Here is a 20,665-nt window from a genome sequence, read left to right as displayed (position 1 = left end):
TGCTATGTAGACTCCCTCTCATCCGGACACCTTTTAACCGGACATCGGTTTAACCGGACAGTCGACGGAAATGACATCTCTTTAACCGGACAATTATTATCGGCACATTGGTTTAACCGGACTAGATCGGCAGGAAGTGGGTGGTACTGTAACGACTGTTCTCGTGGGAAAGATTTGAGACCAGTGATCACATGTCTAAATACAATGCTCTCCTAAATTTAAATCGAATATCACCGTAAATGATTCATTTTAATGAGTTTTTGGGGATGTCGGCTTAGCCGGAAAACCCGTTATCCGGACTGGCCTCGGTCTCAAGGAGTCCGGATAAGAGGGTGTCTACTGTACCATAAAACAAACACTCCACCCCTTTGTTAAAGTAATTTGCAGGTTTCGATTTTTCTTTATATAATCGTTCAAAAGAGCGACCGACAGTGTGTGCCTGCAGAAAGATAATTTATTATAGTTTGTATGATGTAACCTGGCTCTTGACCCATCATTTATCTGAGACTGTCACGAGCATAAACTTTTATCCAGTCTCCAGGTAGCCCAGGGTCGGGAGACAGGTTCCACCATACAGACTATAACTGTAAATCTTGTGACCTACGTTTTTACCTTACCATAGTTTTGAACGCAAGAGAATAACAGCGATAAGGGTAGTTTACGATAACACATTTTATGCCTGTCTTATACATTAAATATTATCAAAACCTACCTACCTATGTTATAGAACATAATATAACTTCAATCTAGGTTATGCTATAATGGACACACAATAATGCGTGGTTCAGTATCCAAAATCAATATTAAAACAAGGCAATTCCTATTTTCATGTTGGGATTACTGCTATTATGTAGGGAAGCAGGTGTGTTAGGGACGGTTTTATCGTTTGTGTGATTGTTCACTTAAAATAAATTTCCACCGCGAGTTAAACTGTTTAACTTCACTGCATGCATATTTATTTTCCAAAACATTGTGTTTTATAGAGGTAGCCGAGAGGTCATAGTCCTACATATCCAAAAGATTTTTCGATTCTAAGAACCAATTCTATGCCAAATCGCCATTTCATAGCTTTATTTTGTCTTCCAGATTACTTCATGAGTTGTATACAAGAGGTTAAGATTCTGTCGAAGTAATGACGACTGAAAGGATTACTTGGACAGAATCAAGGTAACCTAACCTCTTGTATACATTTCATAGCTGTTGACTAATTGCAATACTTTCTAACATAATATTTTGACATCTACCAACGTAAACATGATAATGCAGAATTTCAAACTTAATTGAAAAGCGAAAAGGTGAAAGTTGGGATTTTGTACGCTATTTTGTAACGCCCGTTTTGGAAACGCGTTTGTAAGTATTCGTATGTTTGAGTAAAGTATGTCACCTTACTTCTCTATGGTAAACGTGATTGCTATCTTTGTGTACTTGGTGTGTTTGTGTACAGACGCGACCTCGGTTGCTCCTCGGGGGCGTGAAAGTGCCGAGGACAGAAGACTGACGCAACCTAACTTTCACAGACCTTTCTCCAGCTGCAGCTTCAACATAAACTAACTGCTGCACCCTTCGACCCTTGCAGGCTATTGCGTCCTTAAATGCATTTTATGGTCAATAGTTTATCGGCTGTTCAAGCCTGCAAATGGGTTTCGCTACTCTAGTGGTGGATCTTCAGTTCTAGTTTTTGATCCATCATGACGGCTATGAGTTTTAGCATTCAGATAATGTCATGGTACGATGATTGAGAATCCATAAGTAGGTTTAACTAACAAAACATTAAATGAAAATCGTTTTTACTGCAGAAAATCCTCCGCTAAAACGCATGAGAAAACCACCTTGCATTTGTCATTTACGAGGTCTGTGAGAACTTAAGGTGTCATCTGAGATGCGTGTCGGAGATTCACACGAATCCTGAACTGACTAAGTAAATCAAAAGTCTTGGAACTCTTGGAATTAGAATTCTTGATATCATGGTCATTTTCCAAGTGGTGTGACTAAGCCGTTGACTAAGTAGTCTATTCGTTGATCACTCATATGTTTTCTAATATTTGCATAAACATAAACATAGGGGGGAACGAGCTTGTGTAGTGGTAGAGCGTGGGACTTCATCCCCGGGGTTCTGGGTTCAAAACCCACCAACCACCAATTGGTTGGATCTAACCGATAAAGCCACGCCCTTAGGTCTATCCTGAAGTAATTAAAAAAAAAAATACGGCCTAGGACAGAAACAAATATTTTCCAAACGTGTAAAGCACTATTAAAAATAATGTATACGGATGATAAAAGTCGTATTTCAGTAGTAATCGAAATTTAATCGTATTATTTAGCTATTTATTAGACGTTATACAAAAATATATATATATTTCAGCACCGTCTCAGATTTGGCGATGACAGGAGTAATTGGTCGAAATCGATAGCAAATTTAATTGTTACATAGCTTATAAGCTTTAAATAACCTTAAGGTTGGTGGAACTCACAATCTGTTACAAAACATTTGCCTTTTACGTCACGGACACGTGCCTAATCTTAGGGTGAGTGTTGTTTGGGGTTCTACAGTACAGAGCACTCTTTAAATGTCACCCTTTAAGGTCACGGCATTCCCTGTAAGAGAGGGCGAGTTGTTTCCCCAATACTAAACCTCAACTCATATAAAAAAAATATTGTAAAACACTTAATGATTTTTTTACAAATAAACCTGCTTTCAAAACGGCATCTGTGGCAGTGGACGGAGCTCGACGGAGCTTCAAGTTGCTTTCACAGGCTATGCACTTTTTTAATTATTGTCTATAGTTGTCTTATTAATATATATTACTAGCTGGCCCGACAGACGTCGTCCTGTCCTAATGTAGCCAAGTTTTATGTCAAATGATCGTTCATTTTCAAGATTCAATCACGTCTTTGTTGAAGTTCGTTCGCTACGATCACTACTCACTTACCTTTTGGTTGGAGTTCTTTCGCTACGCTCACTCACAGTTTTGTTGAAAATTAAAACATGTTCTTGTATCCCACAGTTTAATGAAAACATTTTCCTCAAATGCTCGTGCAAAGGCAATTGTTTATTTAATTTAAAATAAATCAAATTACTAAATAACAATTGGATGGATTATAAATTTCCTTACGTAAAAACGTAATTTTCCTAACGTGTTGCACTAAGGAACACAACAAAAAAGAATCATTTTATTCGGTGCACTCGTTCTCGAGTTATGGAATACCATAAAAAAGGATTAATTTTTATTCATATAATAATATAATAGCTGACTCCTCAAGCTTGTATTTTAAACCCAGTCAATTGTAATCGCAAATAGATAGCTTGTTATTGTTATTTTGCATCAAATAACTTTGTTCCCCTTTCCTTTAGAATATTTTATGAACAACCCTGCGCTCTTTAAAATACACTTTATATTGAAGCAAATAGAATGTCGCTATTAAAAGATTATAAATTCTCTTTTCTTGTTTCACGTCCAATCCATCAAAACTTTCGCAAGGTTCTAAAGCCAGATAGAATGGGTTCAGAAGGGAACGAAGATCCATCACCTAACAATATTACGACTTGACTTTTACTTCTTGACGCTCCACAGCTTTAAATGAATTAGTTCCATCTGTTACTAGGAATCGAGAACCGTATAAAATTGTTAAGTGCGATAATTGTGTGGATTTAGTTTATAAAGATTGCCTCTAGAACTGTTATTGTAAAATAATCTAGGTTTCCAACATTTTGCGTTATAGGTCAAACACATGTATGGATTCAGACTTGATGAAGCTGTACGATTTGAAATTTGCAACTTACACAATAATCAACACACGAACCCACTCCAAACGACCGACTCCGAATAACAAAATACACGTTAAGTTTAAAACCATATGTTAGGCACTATGACTCACATTACTGAGTTATGCGAGTGTAGGAGTTTTGCCAACGGGTATCAGGTAGAAAGGGTCCCCATCCGTGAATTCCTCCTACTGCGGAGTTTTGCCAACGGTTGTGGGTTGCGCGAGAGGGGGAGGGCAGAGAGAGAGAGAGAGATTACACGTCACCGTGAGGGTGGCTTCCGCTAGGGATAGACAAACCAGGCAGGATGCTGACTGTGTTCAAAGTAATGCAGTTATGCACCTCTGACTGTGAAAGGAAATGTATTGAATTTTAACCTAACCTAACCTAACCTAACCTAACCTAACCTAACCTAACCTAACCTAACCTAACCTAACCTAACCTAACCTAACCTAACCTAACCTAACCTAACCCACTGCGACAAGCGCATAACTGCCAAGCGTAGACAACCCTGATAATCGCTCTCCCTCCCTCCCTCACACCCTTTCTCCCACCACCACCGTTGGCAAATCTCCGCACCAAGAGGTGGCCGAAGGCATCCCCCCATCTACCTGACACCCGTTGGCAAAACTCCGGTACCCGAGTTATGCATGTGTGTACAGGAGGGAGGTGCTAGGTTTAACCTTGTGTTGTGTTGTACTAAATAGACCATTGTATCATTGTAGAGTTGTGACCTTACTGTGATTGCAAGGCCATTTGATCACTCCCAACAATACAATACTTTACAAGCCTTTGCCAATGCTGTAATTATTTGACTATTTGATTATTTGACTGATCCAATTTTGGAATCTTTCAAACTCAAGGGTTCCGGTTGATAATGTTCCTGAATACTCATGAGAATTTAAAGGTGTTATCATTAGCAGTGTAAGAGATTTAAACCTCTTAAGAGACTGCATGAGACAGCGTTTGTCTATTAAAAATCCCTCTGTCCAGTATTAACGCCACTCGAAGTAGAACAACAGTCAGCAAGGTCTGCCGCTTTCCTTTCCGGGACAGAAGACTAACTAAATATCAAGGTCAAACTGAGTGAAAACTCGCTCAGACAACATGACTGGATCTGTAGCAGAGAGAGTTACGTTTGTTGCGCTTTTAACAGCTGTACAGCTGTTGTCTTGCGAAAAGTGCACTATCAGAACATATGTTTGTTACCTTGGGAGTGGAAAGTATCAGGACGTATGGTTGTTACCCCAGAATAACCACATACCATGCCACACACATGCCATGGTTGTTACCACGGCATACGAGTATGCTTATTAGGAATGAAACTGTATTTGAACATATTTACGATATCCTAGGATAAGACAAGTAGGTGTCTGTTACCCCATGAGTAAAACAGTTTCATAATTGCCTAGGTAGCCGAGTTATAGTGTTGTGGGTTACTCACCTTCGAATCTGGGGTTCGCTAGTTCAATTCCAAGTGAGATCGTTGCCAGTCGCAGATGATACATTAAATTTGTCATTGAGCTGTTAATGAAGCTTTCTACCAACAGGTTGAGGTTGACTAAGTAACAAATATTGTCTGTGGCCTAGGTTTGACATTTCCCTTACAAAAACTTCAGTAAAATGCCACTGGCCACAGCATAACACTTGACAGACACAATAAAAAATATGTTACACGTCAGAGTATAAAAGTTATTACTCTAGGAGTAGAATTAGAATGTGTCTCTCTTAACCGAGGAGTTGAATAATCGAAATACATGTTTTATTGTCATGAGTCATTATTTAAGCTAAAGAACTTGATTACAAAATATATTTTCTATTAAGGAGTAAAACATATCATAACAAATTATCTATGTGACTTACGGTAGATCATTCGTTATCAGAACATAATATGTTTGCTATTCATAGAAAATACCTTTGATCAACATATTTGTGTAACAACTCTACCACTTAAACGTATGTTTTTTACACTCTGGAATTAGAATATTAGCAAAATAAGTGTTATATATGGACTAGAACTATAAATGACAAACGTGTGTTTCTCATTCTGAAAGTAGAGCAGCATCAAAACTCATGTTTTAATTAGGAAAACCAAATATAATCACGACACAATAATTTTCCTTAACATAGATTCGATTTTAATATCCCATCATGCCATGTATATTATCTAGAACGATACTCTAACACAATGTTTTAATCATGCATGATCATCGTCTTTGAGGCACGATTTTGTTATTTTTCAAGCGGAGATGTTTACTACTCTTATACTGTATTTAAAAGTTGCTAAGAATAATGACCTAAAAAAACCAACATTAGATTGTTGCATATTTTATACAGCTCCGACACTCCAAATGGCATAATTCAGGCGAAGGTGAGTGAAAGATGAATGTTTAATGATACGAATAACATCCAGAGCACAACGTTTACTGCTTTAACTGATGATTTATTTATCTATAAATGTTACTTAAATACAGTTTTGTAGACTTCTGAAACATAAGATCTGTCACGACACAACCCGCTTATGAATGCAACCTGTGTTCAACAATAGGATTACTTAAGATTAGGACTTGAAGAGAAAAACAGCTGTAGACAGCTCTCTCTACTTCTGTCTGATCTACATAAACTTGTTACAATCCTACTTGGACTGCGAGACAGGTACTTTGCAGATAGTGGGATTCTTCCAGAAACTACAATAGCATTACTATATCTGAAAAAAAACTGTTTTTCCCTCATATTTTTATTCAGAAGCTCTTCTTATTTTTGGTTTTGAATTCCACAGAATAAAACACAAACCTTTATTAGTGCAAATATAAGAATTAGCTCACAAACTAAATTTCGGTTGGCATCATTGGCATACTGGTTAATACTTATGATTTTAAGAGTAAAATTCCAAAATTAGAGGTGAATAGAAAATAACAAGTATTAAAGTACATAAGATTTTGACAAGTCTACAATAGAAATTATGCCGGTTCAAAACTTGTAAAACTGGCAAAATGCAGCAAAATGCTAAATACGTAATTGTAGTATTAGTTTCTCCCCCAGATAAAAAAATATTTTTTAGACCAAACAGTTTAAGTTTTGTTTACAATAAGTAAACCTAACCTAATAAAATAATTACCTTTATGATATAACCTAACTTCATCTACCTTGGAACTGGCCAATTATTTAATCCCGGACAAGTCTCAGGTTCAGGAGACAGGTTCCATCATACAGACTACAATTTCACACTACTGGTCAATGCAATTGCTTCTGCTTTGGGGAGTGTTGCTAGCCTGGTGACTAGCGTCTCGGACTTCGGTGCAAGCGTATGTACCCCGAACCCGTTATTGATCATCCCAAATGTCACTGACCTAAATAATAACAAATAACACTATTTAGTTGAATACACATTTCAAGACGTTTTAATTTAGTTGTGACTTTTATAACGACATAGAACTAATATTGCAATGATTTGAAGCAAACACAGAAGAGTTCTGTAAAGTTGTCATCTTTTCCCTTCAGCCTCGGTTCGATGTGGTGCCGAGATGTAGGCGACACTGGCGTGGGATGACTGTAGGAATACAGGATGTGACGTGTAGTGCAACTATTTGCATCTTCGACCAAACCTACCAGGTGATTGGTGCAACTGCCTAAAGTCTCTTCAAACCCATCGATGTATAAAACTAAGTTAGTTTTATATGTCGATGTTCAAACCGTGCTCAAGTTTGATAGTAAAGGCGAAGCCGAGGTTGGTGGACGATTTTGAGCCGAAAAAGCTTTTGAACGTTTGATGAACTTCATTTTTTGCTATTGTACCATTTTGTACGCAAACTAATTAGGATACGAACATTTCGTATATTTATTTTAAGCTCGCAGGATGGATACCATCAAGTTTTGGGGTTAGATATGACTAGGAGTAAGCTCTAAAGTCGAGAATGGACGAAGAAGGTTCTATGCACTCTAATAATGTTTCTGTTTTATTTTTTAATTACATTTTAAACAACCGATCAATTGTTTGTTCAAGCAGTTTTATTTAAAGGCCTACATAATTATTTTGAAAGGGGTTGTTTTGTGAACAGAACTCATCCTAGAATTAATAACCAATTTGGACGTTTTTGGTACCATTTTTAAGAGCTCACTACTTAAACAGATGTAAGAGTTATTTTTATGAACTTCGTCAACACAATTAATAAACTTAAAAATACTTTTGGCCAATATTGAAATAATTCTTTTACGTATTACCGAACTATTCTTGATAAACTCATTCACACGACTTTAGTGTGTATATATTTTTTCTTAACTCAGTTTTATTATGTAAACAAAGAGCTGTAACCGATGTGGTTAGCTATTCTCCTGGTTTGACGTTTAAAGCAATTTAGATACAAATTATTACTCCACCATAAAAAATTCAACTTTAATTACCGAAATATTTAATTTATACTAAAACACTGCTAATGGGTGTTTACTTTACTAAAATATTCAGTATGATGACAAAGACAAACAAATTAAAAAAATTAATATATCTTTTAGATATGAACAGTTGTTTTCAATTAAAATCTGTTTACCGGGGGAAATGTGAGGATTACTTCGACTCTAGTGGATTATTCTTTATCCCAGGGATGTAAATAAATAATGCAGTTTATCATGTTGTAATTATTTATTATTTATTTTTATTTATTATTAATTTTACAGCCTTCTTTTTGCTGTATGGCGAAAAAATCCCGTTGACACTTCGTCAATCAGCGCAAACCCCAATTATAAAGGATAGATAGGGTGCCTTGGTACTCTCACGGACCAGCTTATTCACTATTTAGATTCAGTAATTGCCATTTGTGTCAGCTGTTCTAGTTTTATACCACTAAAACAGCTGGTTCGTTAAAAGTGTACTATTTAAATTCATAACACATCAATGACTACACATAGGCATTTCCCAACAAAACCCAGTAGTATTTCTATTTCAAAGAGTTTGTATAGTCCATTGGATATTTTTGCTGAATGAAATTTTGAGTGAAATAGGATTAAGGGATTATTTTAAATCTGCGTAGTAAGAATATGGAATTGAAAGGGTCTGTGTTGGTGGACATGGGATTTCATTGGATCGTGCTTGTTATTTTTTTTACCATTGAATATTTTGTATGTGAATATAAATTGTTAGACCACACTAAACTGATTAAAATATTTTAAACTGTTTGTCTTATTAATAAATAAATGACTTTATTTCTTATGTAACAACACATTATACAATCATAATAATTATTGAGAAATTTTAACTGGTTACTTTTTAAAATAGTGCGACCAGTTACAAAGTTTAACATCATAAATAATTAAATTTAATATTTACAATAAGTTCAACGTTTAAACATATTTAAAATATGGCATAAATCTCAATGAATATTTACATTAATATCGACATGACAGCCTAGATAAAACACGATAGAGCAACAATCATTTTGATTGTTTGAAAGACGATTAATTTAAATACAAATCTACTCATCAACGACGAAGGTAATCCCTTTGAAAAATGTTCTTCTCAGTTTGCATTGAACAACTAAACGAACCCAATTTATCAAGCAAACGAGGGATTTATTATGAATTGTTGCCAGATTGAATAGATTGCCCACTTTTTATCCTTAGATTAGTTCACTATTCAGTTCACTTATTCGGAAGGAAAACGTGTCCTAAGTGGTAAAACCTGCCTATCATAAAATCAAATAGAATTGTCGTTGAATTTTAGTGAAGATTTGTCTACAACGCGAAACCCGCCCTCCTTGCCTTATTTTAACCTGTTTTACTAAATTAGGCATATAGTTTATGATGAGCTTTGAACCACAGCTCCACAGAAATATTAAGTAAGCCTAGCGTAAATTTAATATCTTTTCAAACACGTGTATGTTAATCTTTCGCTAAAAATAGAACTATACTTTTATTTTTTTCTTTATTTGATTAACTTTGGTTACTACTCTGGTTGAAGTTCATTTTTAGAGATATAGAATGAAGTAGGTTTGTGGTTTTCGTGATGGTGGTTTTATGGTTTATGGTCATGGTAGGTTTGTGGTTTTTAGTGAGGGTAGGTTTGTGGTTTTGGTGATGGCAGGTTTATGGTTTTTAGTGTTGGTTGGTTTGTGGGTTTTGTTGATGGTAGGATTGTGGTTTTTGTGATGGCGGTTTTATGGCTTATGGTGATGGTAGGTTTATGGTTTTGTTGATGGTTGGTTTGTGGGTTTTGTTGATGGTACGATTGTGGTTTTTGTGGTGGTAGGTTTATAATTTTTTACAGATTATTGGGAACATTTTCCAAAAAATCACTGTTAGTAAAAACAAGTATTCGCGACGTTTCGGGATCTGGAGTCTGACCCCATCCTCAGGATGAGAAAGTGCCTAAACAATAATCCCTCAAGCACCATTAATTAACTATTTTTTAACTTTACCAAATTCACATAAATCGTTACTAACCTATTTCCGAAACCGGTTTTACATCAGCTTTCTAATTCATATTTCACAGCTCGCTAGGACAGGAGGATTACGAATCATAAAGGGTTCTGACATTGAAACGTAACAAGACATGAAATCGAAACAAATATTTGGAAAGTCAGAGACATTAGTTGGCTGCGCCAAGGTGCGTCGAAATGTCGACCCAACTTTCTCGTCAAACCCGTGAACGTAACCTCAATATGTAATCAGCTTGAAGTCCTGGGCCCAAGACATGACTGATAGCGCAGTAGACTACCTGGCTAGAATAATCGTTGTGATAAGTGACTAACACATATCACAATGACGTCACACATTTCACGTCATTTGTTAATGACGTCATCGGTGCGTGTGGAAGTAAAATGTGTTCACGTGTTGACTACAATTTAACATGGTACCTACCTAGTTAGTTATAACTACGGTAGGTGACATACGTGTCTATTGGTGACGTCATAGGGGCGTGTGGAAGTAAACTTCAATCGTCACTAGGGCGTTGGTTATTCAACAGAAAATCAATAAACAACGTACCACATCTTGCTTACATCACTCGCCTTACAGTTAGCTACAGCTTTAGATAACCACTTTACATCTCAATTCAAGACGGTTCGCTTTAACTTCGCTATCCCTGTGTCTATTGTCTTCAACGATACCCTTTTACTACATACTGTCATAGCAATAACAATCTTCTTTGTAAATGTTGTAATTGTGTGGTGGCTTTTACTATGGATGGAAGAAAGTCTAATAAAAGTAGACATACCATTCCCCTGGTAAAGGTAAAGACAGCAGTTAGAATAAATTCAGGTATTTTAATCGAACCTCTGACGTTGAATAGGATCTATGAAACGTAGCATATCTATTTAGTATGAATATTTTGCAGCTTTGAATTTTGTATCACACTTATATTTTTTTTCTATTACTTAATTTTAAAGTTTTAAAATTTTAAAGGCTATATTTCAGTGGGACGTAAACGAAACTGTATCATATTAGTATTACAGTATTAGACACATAAGGCAGCTTATGACTCGCACAATATTTATTTTGAATGATACGTTTAAATAAATCTTTAAGTTTCTTTCAAATTTTAACTATATGAGGTAAAGCAAGGTTAGTGTTTTGCCTCTCCTACTACACGGTCCACATTTGGCAAGCGTGTAGTGTTGGTAATGCGTCATTGTTATAACCCACTTACGCGATTTCCTTCACTCTGCGCCGCCAACTAAATTAAACCACCCTCTAACAGGAAATTCATGTCATAATCTGGAAAGCATTTTAACACGAGTGGTTTTGACGTTCCAATTATTATCAACAGTTTCCAATCGAATCCTGCCATCGTTTACCATTGGCGGTGGCAGTGTAGTTATCGTATAAGAAGAGTTGGGAAATATAATATTTTGTATATATCTCCCATCACGAATCCTTATCCCGTTTACTTAAATGTTAAATTAATTTCAATAACACTAATTATTAATTAAAAAGACTACATATAAATATTATTACATCATTGTGACTGGCAGACGCCTGAATTATACCAAGATTCAATCATTGCTGGTGAGACGTTAATAGTTTGTAATCTGGTATTTAAACGCTAGTCATTCGGAAATGACCCACTACCAAGCAGTCGAGTGTTGCAATGTTATGATTGAGTGTTTCTCCACGTTTAAATCTTTCGCAACCGGAAATCTGTTTATTGACAGCCGCGCCCGCATTGCGTATACATAGACAACTGGTTGTGAGCATAGACAACTGGTTGTGAGCATAGACAACTGGTTGTGAGTATAGACAACTATTTGTGACTACAGACAAGTTGGTTGTGATCATAGATGACTAATACCGATCATAGACAAGTTGGTTGTGGGCATAGATGACTAATACCGATCATAGACAAGTTTGTTGTGGGCATAGATGACTAATACCGATCATAGACAAGTTTGTTGTGGGCATAGATGACTAATACCGATCATAGACAAGTTTGTTGTGGGCATAGATGACTAATACCGATCATAGACAAGTTTGTTGTGGGCATAGATGACTAATACCGATCATAGACAAGTTGGTTGTGGGCATAGATGACTAATACCGATCATAGACAAGTTTGTTGTGGGCATAGATGACTAATACCGATCATAGACAAGTTTGGTTTTGGGCATAGATGACTAATACCGATCATAGACAAGTTGGTTGTGGGTATAGATGACTAATACCGATCATAGACAAGTTGGTTGTGGGCATAGATGACTAATACCGATCATAGACAAGTTGGTTGTGGGCACTACATATTAAATCTTATGGGCTTATATGACTGATTGTATCTCAAACAAGTGGGTTGTGGGCAAATTGATTGTGAGCATAGAAGACTTATTGCGATCATAGACAAGTTGGTTGTGAGCAAAGATGACTGATACCGATCTTAGACAAGTTAGTTGTGGGCATTACATATTAAATCTTATGGGCTTATATGACTGATTGTATCACAAACAAGTCCTACAAAGCTGTCAAAAAGAAAAGAGTCAGTGAAATTGAATAAAGAATTAAATTACGTTTTCGAACCGTGTAATTGATTTGGAGTAGTTAAAACTGTAATTAGATCAAATTATTGATGTGCTATTAATTTTGAATAATTATTACACGAAATGTTGCTGTGAAAAAGGAAGATATTGTTTTGATTATTAACTCGATTCAGCGAAATCCAATCATACAATTTTCACATCCAATACACTGTTTATAACTTAATTACCCCGACAAATACAACATAATTGGCCCTTTCAATACATCCTATCTATGAATTTGAAGCAAAAACTGCCAACGACTCAATCATTTATAACCTTATAATTTGTTTGACAAATGTGGTTTATCCAGCAAATATTTAAATATAGTCACGATTGAAACAACAAAACAATTTTATTTTGTACTGAAAGTAATATAAGCTGAAACGTATAGCCTAACACCTAAACGAATTGGTAGCTATCATATATTATGTTAACATTTACCAAAATATATCTCTTTAAATCTTGAACATAATTTTTTCTATCAAACTTGCATTTGATCAAACTTGTCACATTTATTCTCTATTAAGACGACATTAGATTTGCTGTTAAAAGGGTGGGAAACAGTGTTTTGTGATCTTAATAGTTAAGGATAAAATAAATTAGTTTGCCAAACTGGGTGAGAATATAATATGCATAAACAAGTAGACCACAGCAGTTAACATTTTCTCCTTCATAATAGGATAACATAGTAGTTTTAAATGTACAGTTTTGGAATTTTGTCCGTAACCTTCGATCGTACAACATGACTTTAATGTACAAAATTATGTTTCTAAGGTATACACGGTAGATGTTATTAAAATTGGAAATTTTCACGTTTTGGGCGCAAAAATCTTAAACAATATTTTTTTGAAATATTTGGGAACCGCATAACACAGGGGGTGAAAATGGAGAGGAAATCGGTCCTTGGCTACGGTAATAGTTAATTCCCTTAGTGAGAAATTTTTTTAAACACATTACTACAGTGCTGACACCAGCATTTAATCGTAACATAAAGATAAATATAATTTTTAAATTCCAATTGGCTTCAACTATTAAAATATAGGTAACCCATTGTAAAACATTTGTACAAGGGACATGTTTAGGTCAAATAAAAACAAACGTGGTCTATCTTAGCATAACTGAATAGACTGAACCTTATAATCCATGAAAATAAACAGACTTATACAGAAAGTAGTTTAAAGGTTGCTTTATAGGCTATTTTCGCTGTGTACATTGGCACAAAGCCTGATAGCGAATGGATCTATTTGTTCAATTAAACCACAATAGAGTTTCCATTATACTTTGTAGCTGCAAAACCGATTTGTTTCACGTTTGTATCCAATCATAAATTTATAACGCGGCTTTATCAACAGATAATGGAGTCTGTGACATATTGTGTTGGTACTATAGTTTACTATAAATATAATTGACGTTCTTATAGACATGCAAAAAAGCTATACATAATAATTACAGGAATTCAGATTAATTCAACTATTTAACAGACTAATGGACTGATAAAATCAATTTCAAGCCTAATGACACATAATATATCAGTTTTATGACAACTTGCCAGAAAACTATGTCAGATTTATTTAACAACTTATGATCGGTTTCATATTTTATTTCGTAATTAGTTGACCAAGAATGTTTTTTTTTACAAACTAAGCCATTCTGTTTTGTATTGTATTTCTCGGACCGAGGTTGTTTTGTGCTTTTATTAGATGTTTTAACAGACGCGTGTATTCTTTTGTCTTTTTCTTTGTTTTTAAGTTCTTACACTATTTCATGCGGACCCCATATACTGGTTTTATTGCTATCAAAAGTCGAAATCTGGTTATAAAATAAATTGAAATGGGAAGGTAGATGTTTGATGGAGCATAAATTGCCCTTGATACTAAAATAGATCCCACTCAAGATCAGATTTTGAGGTGGGCACTAAAACCCTCTGCTCCACAGAGAATTTAAAACATTCCGGGAAAACACTTCATCTGCTGAGCTATTATTTTCCGTGGTAAATGTTGAAAAGAATAAAGCATTGTTATGCTTTTTGAAGTTGAGTAGGTGAAATAATTACCATCCTTCGGTTTCAAGTCGCCAACTAATTAAGAAGCAGCTGTAGTGAGCCATTGACCCTCCGAGGTCTGGGTCGTTCTTTCCCGGCTTTGTGGGAATTTTCCCGCGCTACTGGAGCGAGCTAGGCGTAAGCGACCATACTTCCTCTCTGCAACTATCCAAACTTTTAATAGTTAGTAAAAATATTTTATAAAATACCTCACCAATTCTTCTGAATTTTTGCCGTCGGAAGACCATTGCGTCTTCAAACTGGCTGAAAATAATGAAATAATGAATTAATGTTTTGAATTAATGAATAATAGGGGACGTTTTGGATAAGTTCCGGCAGTCCATCTTCAGGGCAGCTTTACTTCAACTAGGCTGAATTTCCGCTGTAATTGGGATGGAATGGAAACGTGTGGCAATATTTTAACCAGTTCAGTTATGCCCCAGCAAGATTTGAGTTTACTTTGTTCATGGGAGATCCTCTACTTAAAAAACTTTTTCAATTAAAAAAAATACCTCTAATTTGTGTCGGATTTAACAAATTGACTTGTTTAGAAAACATCATTTACAAATGAAAAAAATTCACCCAGGCATTGGCCATTTGACTATCTACGTCTAACATTCTACTATGGGTCGAACTTACACATTTTTCAAACCTGATGAACTTAACATCCGTGTTAACTTACTTATTCCGAGTTTACTGAAACATAGAGTGCGAATGTATGCTATCTTTGATATCGTACGCTCTATAAATGTGATGTATACTTGTAACGTTTCAAAGTAGGCTACGTATGAAAGATGCATTGACCAATTTTAATAAGCATCACAAACATAGACAATCCAAATCCACTTTGAGAATATGATGCAACTTGATATCAACACTATATCCAACTCTGGACTGAATACATAAATGTGGATGGCTTGAAATAGTTGATTTAACAGTGTTTTATTCTCCAGGAGACCCTATATAATGAATGCACGAGCACGGTTATTCATTCCCAGGCGTCCAGCAGTGTAATCATCCAAATACGAATATGAAATAATCTCATCAATTTGTATATTTGTTGTCTATAGCTATTATTTTATTGTATTTCCACATTGTTATTCAAACAAAATTGTTTGTTTCCACAAACTTTATTTATAGAAGTATTCATGAGTAAAACCTTCAGTAGCACTAACGTGGGAGAATCTCTTGTAGGTGGAAAACATATTTTACTTTTATTTTGTGTTTATCTACGACATAAACATTTTACGTTTTCTCTAAGGAAACCGCGCAAACCCTTGTCTAGCAGCTTATACCATTTTTAGCACGATTAATAAACAACGACAAATAAACACTCGGATACTCAGAAAACTATCGAATTTCGAATAATTTGATTATTCGATTTGACCAGCATTCTTCAATTTTTTGACATCACAACTCCGTTTTCCATTTTTAAATCAGGCTGTTTCTTAGCCTTACGACATTTTCCTGTATTAATATGACTTTATGGAATGAGTTTACTTCTACCATATTGATTTGATTTATTTATGATCAATATTTTTGGTAGTTAAGCAGTTTTAATATTCTTCTTCAAATCTAGATGTGCAGGTTTAATTATCGAGCAGGATCTATTCTGGAAGCGGATGGCAATTAATTGATTGGCTTCCAATTGGTTGTAGCAAAAGGTTGATGTTCGCACGTGGGATAAAAATTAGTATGAAATGTAGTCTTCTACAAAAATAATACTAGTTACACCACATAAACTTTAATGTTACCAGGATTGTTTTAGATTAATATGCGTTTCGTCCACACAGTGACATCAGGTAATCCACCATTGCTTCGTCTTGAATATTAAAATACACCCTTATGATACACAATAATTTACACACGGAAGGGCATTTTACTTACGACAGTTTTTTTTTTTTAAGTAGTTTAGTTCAGTTCCTAGAATTGAAAAGTTTCTCATAACAGAATTATTGTTTATTTTGATAACAGCATAGTTTTACTCATAACAACACGGGTTACGGACCAATGAGGTTCAAGGAAGAGTAGGAGGAAGAGTAGAGAGAAGAAGTAAAATTGTAAGGATTCGAACTTCAACTGATCAGCTATTCAGGCCAATTTAATTGTTGAGTGGTGCAATTAGTGTTTGGTACAATGTTTCGTTGCATCACTGTCAGTGGCAATGAGAGGTTATAAACTGAAACATAACCTCTCTTAAATGTTATGAGTAGTGATTTTTTGTAATTAAAACACTGTCGTGTAAAGTAGTGTACGCAACTCGCGTAAACAACACTCGTAGAAGTTTTTAAGTCACTCACCAAGGCTCATATCTTAAATTTTCTACTTGTGTCGTTAACGTTATCTTTACGCAATCGTCGCGTAAACTACTATAACAAACGATTGTTGTGTGTTATCACTGTTTTAATTTAATATTCAAAACGAAGCAATGACGGATTGTCTGATCAACAGTGCTGACGAAACTCATAGTGAACTACAAGCAAATTGGGACGCCAGAAGGGAACACTAAAATGTATTAATATTTAACGTTCCAAAAGTGGGAAGTATATTTTTTTTATTAACAAACAAATATTCATATATTAAGGTGTTGCCGATCTAGCTGTCCTTTGACAATGACCTGATGGAATTAACATTTTGGACTGTTATAACCTGTTATAGGTATTTCAGGATACTACGTATTTTTAAAAGTGTTATTGAATCATTTGTAATAGTTTGATGTGTACAATTTGAATTAGTACTTTAAATATTACAAAAGTTGTAATTTTGTATAAGATCTTATAATCTACGTTTTTTAATATTTCTCCAAGTTTATTTTACTTATGTTTTTTTTCCGTGTGTGTAGTATGACATTTATGACATAAAATGTATTATATAATATTTAATGTGGTTTTGCTGGGGAAAAAGAAACGTAATTTTTCTAGGAAAAATTTAAAACCGGTAAACGTAGCAATATATTATAGTTTTATCTATACATACACATCAAAATAACAGCAAAAGCTAATATTGTTCCGTAAGAAGTAATATTTGAGCCAGGTGAACATATTAGGCAACACAATAGCGGCATTCATATGTTTCTATATGCAGTACCTGGGGGAAGATATTTTTCCACTAACAGAAAGGCCAATGTATCATTGTTGTTTACGGGCGATGTTTATTCTTGGCACACTTTACAAAAACACGATGGTAAATCTTCACATTAGCGAATAACACGATTCAGTTTGCTTTTATGAACATTGTTGATCTAGCGTTGTTTAAATACCATGTTTGATTAAAACATTGTTTGATTCTACACTGCAACCATTAGGCGTACAAATACGCTTCAATATACTCAATTATTTGTTTTTCAAGCTCTAAAAAATACATTGGAAAGAAATTACAAAACATCCTCATGAAAAACCGTCCCCAATTTTGTCCGATCATGTTGATTTGCGAACTCGTTCAAATAAACGTTGATTAACACGTTTTTACGAAATACCATCAAAATAAGATTATATTAACTGGAGTTATCGTGCTGAGGGACATAAATATGTGTATATGAATCTGAAAGGATGGTGTTTTTGGCCTCTACGGATATAAATACGAAAAATTAAATCGCTCCCGGGTATGTGGGTATAGGTTTTACCATGGGATTTGCGGTAGTAGCGCATTCCCTGTATGGGAAATTTGCTAATAGTCGTTGGTGGTTGGCAATATCTCAAGCATCAAAAGCAGAAACCTGTGATGTAACCATTAAACCACTCGCGTCCAAATGAGCAGAGATGGGTTTCCTTTATCATCTAAAGTTACAATCACAAATGGTATTTTTTGTAATACTGTAATTGTTGTTTAACTTTTCAAAGAGCACTTCACCAGATGATTGTTCTGACCTGTTTCAGGAATTATGTTCGAGGCCAGTCTTCGTTCACGACGCTCCAGGACAGTTCGACATAAGCGCGGGAAAAATGGGTAAGCATATGCCTACTTACAAAAACATTCCATTATTAGGAAACGGTAGATTTACAGTTAGCTGCTGTATTTGGGATGAGTTATATTTCAGATTAGTTGTTATAATTCTAAAAAATTCAATTTAAACAAGTTATATTTAAGAATGGAATTTATTAAATCGTGGAAAGGGTGAATATTAGGCCTATTGTTGACACCCCCCAAAACGAATACCGGTTCAAGTAATAACTAAGCTGTAATCGAGGATAGAAAATCACATGGTTGAGCCACTAGGGAAGACTAAGAAATAATATACTGAAAGAAAAACTACAAACTAACTTTGGTGCTAACGGAAATTATTTTTACATAAGCCAAAGTATAAAATAAAAACACAATTTAGTGTCCTACAGCTAATTGCCTCACATGGATTACTCATTAAGTTAGCTCTTGCTTACGTAGTTAGTAATCTGCAAATTACGGTCTTTCATTAAAACAAAGCGTAAATATATTAAATTATTCAGTTCAGATTAATGACACCGCATCAGCAAATATATATCTTTATTTATGTGATTGCAACAACGAAATATTACGCGCTTCATTTATAAGCCTATTTATACTAAATCAATCTTGCTCATGAAATTGGGAAAGATAATGTTTCCGCCCGTAAGGAGTCCTTGGATATTATATATATAACATACGTATCCCCCAAAGTTGATGCTAAACGAACCGCGAAGTAAAACTTCCTGACACTGTATTATTACCCTTTTATCTCAAAGTTTAACTTATGCGAGTACCTTATGCTACACAATAAATTAATATTTAATGTTTCCAGCGGTAAAATCTTTGAAACTTTTGAGTCCTCGAGAATTCTGTATCCCAATTTAAAATACTATGGTTTTGATGTTTTTGAATGGTCACCATTTGTGCTGAAAGGGTATTGAAAAATCGGTTTACATGCCCTTAACTCACCGAGAGATGAAGATATAAAATTAAAATCAATTAACCAACATTGAACGAAATACCAACAGAACCTTCCAATCAGAGAACGACATATAACTTCTGGTCCAACTCCATTATCGGCAAAACTTTTATTTCTTTCGCCGAAGGAAAATCAATAAGTAATTTACCTTTTGCAGAACATCGAAACAACACTTTAAAGTTTCCTATAGTGCTTTCACGGTAATTTAATCAAACACACTAGAATTGACTTGAAATATGTTCATAGGTACTACGTTAATATACAGTTATGTACAGTACTTCAATTACGTAGGCTACATAACTGTGTTGATTAACTGTTTCTGTATCTAAATGAAAGTCATTATATGCAGTAACGAACAAGATTACTATAATTAATTATAAGTGTTATTAGCTATAAAAATAACAATGAAATAATGTATTTTGATTAATTTTCTTTTAGTCACGTAATTTACTATAAGGAACTGGTGATAGGTTACAGATGGACTCCTCAGTCATAAATGTTTAAGGATTTCCGATTAAAAATTGCAGTATTACGAAAAAAAGTAAAAGATATTAAATAAATTGATATAACCGTGTAACGATAAAAAAAATTATAAAAATATCCTCAATTGATCATAATTGTATCAGTACTGTAAATACTGCCTTTTAGAACAACGTTCGTCTTAATAAATAACAAAAATTAAACTAACAAACAAATAAATAGAAATAGTAGGTAAAAAACAAGAAACAAGACAATCTAAATAACAGTTAACCATCAGAGAACAATTATTAGATTTTAACAATATATTTAGTAAAGGTCAATAAAAAATAATTATAATATGTTATTTTGTTGTAATTAACTGCACATTTTTTTATAATTGTCGTTTGCCCACTAGGAGGTGTATGAAAATCATTATCGATCCTAGAGCTAGAGCGCCGTTACGATAATTTAACTAGACACCTTAAAACCAGTCCACTTTACGATTTATC

At 34.7% G+C, this 20,665-nt stretch overlaps 1 protein-coding gene across 1 annotated transcript in view; it reads left to right on the top strand.

Annotated features, from left to right (window-relative positions):
- Positions 1-20,665, top strand: part of LOC129004823 (calpain-C-like) — an 82,860-nt gene that overhangs the window by 16,460 nt on the left and 45,735 nt on the right. The window contains exon 3 of the mRNA XM_054433468.1: positions 18,673-18,742. Within this exon, the coding sequence (XP_054289443.1) occupies positions 18,673-18,742 (70 nt within the window). The remainder of the gene's footprint in view (positions 1-18,672; positions 18,743-20,665) is intronic.

This window comes from Macrosteles quadrilineatus, unplaced genomic scaffold (assembly GCF_028750875.1).
Source record: "Macrosteles quadrilineatus isolate MER2022 unplaced genomic scaffold, UCM_ALF_1.0 Scaffold_11__1_contigs__length_5352618, whole genome shotgun sequence".
Lineage (NCBI taxonomy): Eukaryota > Metazoa > Arthropoda > Insecta > Hemiptera > Cicadellidae > Macrosteles > Macrosteles quadrilineatus.
Note: the sequence above shows the minus strand (reverse complement) of the source record. Positions and strands in the feature narration are given on the sequence as shown.